Source organism: Bombus bifarius, unplaced genomic scaffold, assembly GCF_011952205.1.
Source record: "Bombus bifarius isolate JDL3187 unplaced genomic scaffold, Bbif_JDL3187 scf7180000009541_frag, whole genome shotgun sequence".
NCBI lineage: Eukaryota > Metazoa > Arthropoda > Insecta > Hymenoptera > Apidae > Bombus > Bombus bifarius.
The window spans coordinates 1-7,943 of NW_022885187.1; the positions used below are offsets into that span (position 1 = coordinate 1).

Sequence of the window (7,943 nt, forward strand, 5' to 3'; positions counted from 1 at the left end):
TTTCAAACATTTCAGTTAAATCTGGTGTGCACATTCTTCTATCAAAGAATTTATAGACTGCTTTCTTCGGAATTTATCGTTGCATTGCAAGTTCATTTTCGCGTATGTATGCTAAAATTGATAAAAATTCGAGTACTCCATGCATTATAATGTTTATTAACTCATTAAGTAAAACAACACTTACATTGCGCCTAATGTGGAATTGTACGCCTTGGTCTGGCTTCATCGTCCGATGTGTCGTCGTCAGGTTTACTGTGCAAAACAGAAGTGGACCTTACTGTTTGGAGCTATATTTTGGATAAAATATCGAATGAATAATAGCTTGTGTTTTTATAACAGAAGAATACTTTGATACTGTTTGTAATGTTACCTGCGATGTCATCATCTGAGTCTCCTTCTTTTGTTTCGCTAATAAGATTTTTTTTGCTTTTTCAACAGATCTTCGTGTCAGTTTTTGAACAATGGCTTTTTCTGAAATTTTTTCTTTTTCAAAGGCCTCGATTCTCCTTCTTACGGGCACATTTTTCTTCATTTCATTTTGAATGTCCTGTTTCGTCATGTTTCTATTAGACATTTCCCTTTCACGGGATGGCTCATCTTCTGCGAATAATTCTTCGAACTCGGTGAGTCCAATAGCTTGATTCAGCTGCTGAACCTCCTCCTGCAGACTTATTGGCGACAGTGATGTAAATTTAGGTTCATTATTTTTTCCTATACTACTAGCCAAGTTTTTATTAATTACTACCGTTTCGTTTGATTTTATTGGTGATAAAGGTTCTACAATTGCGGTAGCGTCCATCATCTTCTGCGTATAAGTAGAATTGATGTCCATCGTGGAATTCATAAGAGAAGTAAATTTCTCAAGTGCATCCTCGCACATTGAAGGATCTTCAATATCATTTCTTGCTGATGGAATTACTGTATCATCAATAATATTAGAATATTTACCCTTCGTGTTTTCACTCCGTGAAAAAGTTCTCTTTATATTACTATCTCTTGTTGTCATTGAAGACTTTAATGGTTCAATCCTTTCTGGCTGTTTTGCATCTTCTTTTGAAATTGTTTCGCTTAAAACATTCTTTTTTGTTTTACTATGTTTTGTAGGACCTTTTGTGTTTTTTTCATCTGAACTACTTCTAGCACTTTCCTTTTTTTTAGGTCGGCCTCCACGTTTCCTCTAAAAATTTAGAATATATTTAACAACGTTATAGTAGTATTTATATACACAATGTACATACAATTGTATAAGCAATTAGATTTTGACGCATTAATTAACCGATATCGAACATTATTGGGTACTACATATAAGGGTTAGTATTGATTAGTAACATAAGATATGGGGTAAGATTAAAAGTATTAAATTTCATCATAATATGACACAAACATTTACATTGCTGTCATCATCAAGAGTTAGCCTTCGTAATTTTGTAACAAGTGACATTGACTGCTGCTTTTTAATATTAATTGCAGCTTTTATTGCAGCCTTTCTTTTTGTTCGGTCAATTGTTGTTTCCAGCACATCCCCAGTTTTTACATCTTTATTTTCTGTTTTATCATGTACTGCTGAATCTGTTACTGTATTGTCAGTATTGATAATATCATTTTCTGGGATAGTCTCTTTACGGCGATAACCTTTTTTCTTCAAAACTTTCGGCCTCTTTGTAGTTGAAGGGCCAGGGACTGATTGTGGTATTTCAGCACTTAAACCATGTAAATAATCCAGAGTGTCTTCAAGCTGGTTGTTAATATATTTTTTAACATCCAAGGAATAATTATGTATATTCGATATATCTTTGGTAATCATTTCTTTAATCTCCTTCTTTGATCCAGTATCCATATTTAGAATCTACGAATAAATGATATATATTTAATATATACATTAAACTATACTTTTTAATAATACATACCATAATTTAATATTATGGTTGAAATTTTGACGTATATAGCAATTAATACATACACATGTGTTTAGTTCTATTAACTTAGAAGCACATGTAAATTAAAAAAATATATATATATATGAAACAATAATAAAATAATGAGGTAACATTCAGAATAGAATCTAGTTTAATTACACATATATACCCTTTTAATAATTCCGTTCTTATAAATTTTATTAAATTTACAATGAAGCTTACAATTACACTAATGCCAATGAATATTAACGTATGCGTTTATTATTACACTAAATAAAAATGAAAGTAATGCAATGAAAAATACAATATACCTTAATGGAAATAAAATAAGTAAATAGCAAAGTATTTATTAATATTATTATATAGCATTATATTATATTATTATAATATTTGTTAATATTTACTTACCTTTTACGTTTGCAGAAAAACTATAAAATTTTAAATATAAAGAGAGATTTATAACAGAGATAAAGCAAGTCACAGAAATTAGTGTCTTTCAATGGCAAAAATGCGTTAAAGGAAGTGAAACGATAATCTCCGTCTCGCGTCACAAGCGGAACTGTGTCAGTTTTGCTCCTTGAAAGTACACGTAGCGGTACATGAGCTAGAGAACATTTCAAATCATGTTGCTGTTTTTTTGCTTCGGAGTATCAAGATCGTGAGGACATACATAATATATTAATAAATAAACTCCGGGCAAAACAATGTCGCCGTTACGTTACCGTCGAACCGTCGAACAAAGACGAATTTGAATTCTCCGACTCTCCCCCGATCTGTTTATACTATACCAGTTTAAACGGACGCAATCGTAAAGAGTTCACGAGAGTTATGGATCAGTATCTACGAGTATCTACCGTCTTTGCGAACATTATCTATAATTATTTATTTAATCGTTTGAAAATATACTTGAAGGTTTCAACAACGAGCAATCTTGTCTAATAAATCTCACGATCAACCATCCTCTACACACAAGTCCTCTGAAAACATAACGACTTTTCAGTTCAATTTGAATCGTTGCGTTCAACGCCATCAGGGTGTCCTGCATAACGCGGGCATCCGACTAGGTGCTGATACCACATACAAGAACAAGTCGAATATGTGAAATAAAGCTTTTTAGCTTAAGGTCCCGTTTTGAAAAAAATACAGTTTGAACATGTTCGGTTGGCAATTGGCTTAATACAAATTTTTACAAAATTTTACGCGATTTATTTTTACAAAATTTGTTAAAATTGATTAAGAAGTTACTTTCAAGAAGTAATATTTACATAATTGTAAATTGAACCCTATGTTTAACAAAATTAGGCATTCTTAAGTATTTGTTATTGTAAATTACTATTATGCTTCGCCAAGTGTGATTGGCGATTTCTGGAACACAGCGTCCATCGATGTCTTCAATGAAAGAACATAAGTTTAATAACCTAACTGTTCGCGATCTGTTCGCGAATTATTGTATTGTATTATAAATTATGTGGCATCATGATATCATAAGGAATACAAGTCACTATGATTTCTTCGTACTATTTCACAGATGGAGTGTGCAAATTTGACTTTACAATGAACAAAGTCAAACGTGACAATGACAAAATTGTATGTGGCAAAACTGGATACCTCAATGTTATACAGTGTGTCAAGAAAGTGTTTGTTGTCATCTTATGTCTTTGGGAGGTAATTCTACACCTTCGGATTTGCGAAGATCTGTTGAAAAAGAGGATCACAAAATTGACCTCGAGCATTCTATTGCACGTATTGCGTGTTTGTGCGCGTATTTATCCATCGATGTATTGCAAAGAACAGTTTGTCCAATAGGGGTTTCACACGCAGCAGTGGGAAAAATAATACTCTCACCCTGAGAGAATTGACCGGCGAGGGCGCGGCAGAGGCCATGGAAGCGCTTCGGTGAGGCGCGCTAGGTCCGTCGCGCCCCCCGGTGGGGTGCAAACTTAGGCGCTGGCAACTCAGCGCCCCGGGGCAACAAATCAGCCCGGCAGGGGAACCGGACTGTCTGGCACGGCGGCTCCGGCGACGAGGCGCGGTGTGACGTGGCCGCATATCGCTCCATTAGGGGGTGCATTGAGCGCGGGGGGGTGTATCCCTCACACCAGTTCCCGGGCCCCTCTAGATCGCTGCCGGGACGGTCATCATGGAGGTTTTAGTCCGTTGGCGTCCGCCACTACCACGCCGCTTTTTCCCAGAAGCGACCTGGTGTCCTCCACGTTAATAAAAAAAAAAAAAAGTGGGAAAAATAATACGCCAAAAAGGTGTACGTTATAAGGTTCGCCGTGTGCGAAATTATGTCGTTTGACGAATATTCGATGGTTAGCCGCTAAGAAAATTATAACGCAATCCTTGGAAATATCTTGTTTACGGATGAGAGCGATTCTTCCGATAGCAATATTCTCGATCGTCAGACTGCCAAGATTTAGGCTTGTGAAAGTTCTCACATTATGATACAATGATACAGAGATTCAAGCAGGCTCGAGCAAGTTTGATTTATTCCACAGCTCGCTTTAACGTGTAGATAAAATCAATTTGAAAATGGAATAGATATCATATGTTCGCGAGCAGCCAGAAAATAACACTGACGTTATTTCGTATCGCATCTGACTTTAAAAACGAACATAAAATGAAAATAAACGGTTTTTCATACAAAAATGCATACTTGTTACGATGCATCGTGAGTAGCAGAGTAACGCATATGTTCGTGTATTACAGCATGAACGTATTAATGAATAAATAATATATATATATTAAATTAAAATTTTTAATATTTTTATAATTTAATAATAATAATAATTACTATATTTATATAAGTATTATAAATAAAATATTTATAATAATATTATTAATATCTTTTTATTAGAACTAAAAATATAATTTAAAAATTTTTAATATTTTTATAATTTAATAATTATATCTATTTAAATATTATAAATAAAATATTTATAGTAATATTATTAATATTTTTTTTATTAATATTAAAAATACAATCTTAAAATTTTTAATATTTTTAATTTTATAATATCATTAATATTTTTTATTTATATTAATATATAATTGAAATTTTTGATATTTTATAATTTAATATATATATATCATAAATAAAAAATTTTTAAATTATATATTATACAATTTATATTATAGTAATTTCCATTTTTTCAAAATAAAAAAAATTGTATATTAAACAATTTAGAAATAAAGGGTAGAATATTTAAGTATTAATATTTTATAATTTAATTTTATAGATAATTAAATATTTATAGTAATATTATTATTTTTTATTAATATTTTAAAATATTATATATATATATATATATATATATATATATATATATATGTCGGGTTTACATTAGAATTAGGGTTAGGGGCGTGAAACGAATCTTCGTTTGGGTTACACGTTATCGTTATGCAATAGAGAAGACATTGACCAGTGCAAATACGATTATTATAGAACCGGACAAGTAACCGTGGTAGTTAGGTACTCGAGAAACTAATGACAATGATCCTAGGTTCAATAACGAATCCGCGGTCGACGGGATGATAGATGAACGTACTCACAAAATCTAAGTCGGGCGCGTAATACTCACTGATCGTAAAGAGTTACTCCTTTCATCAATGAGATCGCGAGCGAGAATGCCTTTCCCGTCCCGATCATGCCACAGAGGAAAACTATAATGGGGTGTGTCTAAGGACACGAGATCATCGGATTCGTCGAGAAAAGCCTTCGTTCAGAAAGTAAGGGAAATTGGCGTTGCTGCTAATTGGTCAATCTCCATATCGGTGGTTAGAAAAAGATGCTAGCCGCCCTCGAGGGAAAGTTGCTAGTGGGAGACGCCGCTCGTTGAAAAATATGTCTGCCCTATCTTCCCGTCGTTGGGACAAAGACTGTTTGTCTGTTTGAAGGACTTTAGTTAACTAAACCTTAAGATTTATAACGAGCCCTCGAGCTAGCCGAACATGTACTGCGGAGACGCATCGACATCTGGCAATCATCTTACTCGAAGAATAGGGTCTGCATGTGGCGAGCCACAGGACATAAACCGTTGGAATGTTTACTGTCGCGTGTCGCCACGAATATTTCTTTTAAGGAGAGCTATAGAATTACTCCATACCTTTGTTAGACAAAGCGTTCATCCCGTGACCGCGGCTACGTTCGGCGACTGACTGTCGCCTCGAGCCCAAGCTCATTATCACGACTCTCGAACAATTACAATCGGGTTGAATAACTACAATCGTTCAATTACAGCTATAGTAGACTCTAGGTTACAATGTTGCGGGATTATCCAAAATTCCAAAGGCTCCGGTGTTCTTTCATCTCCGACACGGCCTTCCTGACTATCACACGTCCTCGTGTGTAACTAAAATATCGTGTTTTCTTACATTAGATTCAACTGACATTATTTACGATTTAACTAAATGTCCAAGTAAGTCAAGGGTCCAGTGCAATAACAAAGTTTCGTTCGGAGGTTTGACAACAGAAAAATAAAAGATAATAGGAATTTGTAATGTTGTAATTTGTATTCAAAGTGTTAGGTGCGTTCTGTGAGTCAACGCCGTTAGCCGCGCTGGAAACACTCGTTCCCGGCCGATCACGAAAGTTAAGCAGCAGCGGTCACGGAGCGGTCTAGGATGGGTGACCGCTCCGTGAGGCGTTGACGAAAGAAGGAAGGAGGCGCACCGAAGCCATTTTTCCGGGACCATCCAAGGAGCACGAGGCAGGCAGAAGCCCCCGGGACACAGGACTACCCTGGGAAAACACCGATGGATCTGATATTTCTTATAGTCGGGTGGCGGCTGGCCGGTGCCCGCGACACTAGCCAGTTCGCCGATCCGGTGCGGAAATTTCGGAGAAGTTGGTGGCCCCCACGGAGTCCTGTGAGCATCCCGACGGATCTGATATTCTCTCATAGACGGATGGCAGCTGGCGGTGTCCGCGGCACCTGCCAGTGCGCCGATCCGGTGCGGAGAATTTTCGGAGAAGTTAGTGGGCCCCACGCCTGCCAGGACCACGTCGAACCAGGAAGAGGCGTCAGGGGACGGGGTCCCAGGATGACGCAGCAGGAGCGAGGCGCTGGGGGGCGTGGTTCCCCCCCAGCGGTCCAAGAAGAGCAGGACGCCTCCCTTCGACAAAGAAGGAGAGATAGACGCCCGGGGGCAACCGGAGTAATTCGGGAGAGATCCCGGGTGCATCTCGACTCAGGCGTCAGGACAGGCCACCGTGGAGGTTTTAGCCGGTAAGAATCCGGCACTACCCAGCGCCCTCTCCCCGGAGGGGCGCGGGGTGCCTATGAAGGTTTCCTCCACGAAAAAAAAAAAAAAAAAAAAAAAAAAGGTGCGTTCTGTGAGTCGCCAGTCAGACCGTAATGACACAACAGATCATTTTCGATTTCGTACACTGGTGAACCTCAGTTTGTTGGATCATATTGCCACGTTGGGTGCATTACACCCAGAAAGTACATAAACCCACTCAACGGGTTACAACCAAAAGCACATCAACCCACTCAACGGGTTACAACAAAAAGCACATCAACCCACTCAACGGGTTACAACAAAAAGCACATCAACCCACTCAACGGGTTACAACAAAAAGCACATCAACCCACTCAACGGGTTACAACAAAAAGCACATCAACCCACTCAACGGGTTACAACAGAAAGCACATCAACCCACTCAACGGGTTACAACAAAAAGCACGTAAACCCACTCAACGGTTTACAACAAAAAGCACGTAAACCCACTCAACGGTTTAAAACAAAAAGCACGTAAACCCACTCAACGGTTTAAAACAAAAGGCACGTAAACCCACTCAACGGTTTACAACAAAAGGCACGTAAACCCACTCAACGGTTTACAACAAAAAGCACGTAAACCCACTCAACGGTTTACAACAAAAAGCATATAAAACCACTCGGTGTATTACTATGACCACAACGCAGTATTAATGATCCTCTGAGGTCCGTGTACTTGCATCGTTATTATCACCGCCGTTGTCATCACCGCAGACGTCTAACTCAGCAGGGACGCAACCT

General features: G+C 37.6%; 1 protein-coding gene and 1 long non-coding RNA gene across 2 annotated transcripts; both read right to left on the reverse strand.

The window, feature by feature from the left end:
• Positions 1–10: 10 nt before the first annotated feature.
• LOC117215354 lies at positions 11–417 on the reverse strand. The gene is made up of 3 exons (XR_004489074.1): positions 371–417; positions 185–287; positions 11–111 (listed from the first exon to the last, which is right to left on the reverse strand). It is a non-coding gene; the product is annotated as an uncharacterized LOC117215354 (long non-coding RNA).
• Positions 418–431: 14 nt separating this feature from the next.
• On the reverse strand, positions 432–1,844 carry LOC117215355. The gene is made up of 3 exons (XM_033461719.1): positions 1,391–1,844; positions 515–1,177; positions 432–440 (listed from the first exon to the last, which is right to left on the reverse strand). The coding sequence occupies exons 1-3, from the start codon at positions 1,835–1,837 to the stop codon at positions 432–434; spliced, it is 1,119 nt and encodes a 372-aa protein (XP_033317610.1). The 5' UTR covers positions 1,838–1,844.
• Positions 1,845–7,943: the final 6,099 nt, after the last annotated feature.

Coding starts and splice junctions, on each gene's coding strand:
- LOC117215355 (XM_033461719.1), bottom strand. CDS start 1,837: ATGGATACTGGATCAAAGAAGGAGATTAAAGAAATGATTACCAAAGAT. Junction 1,178..1,390: donor CTCTTGATGATGACAGCAAT/GTAAATGTTTGT, acceptor CTAAATTTTTAG/AGGAAACGTGGAGGCCGACC.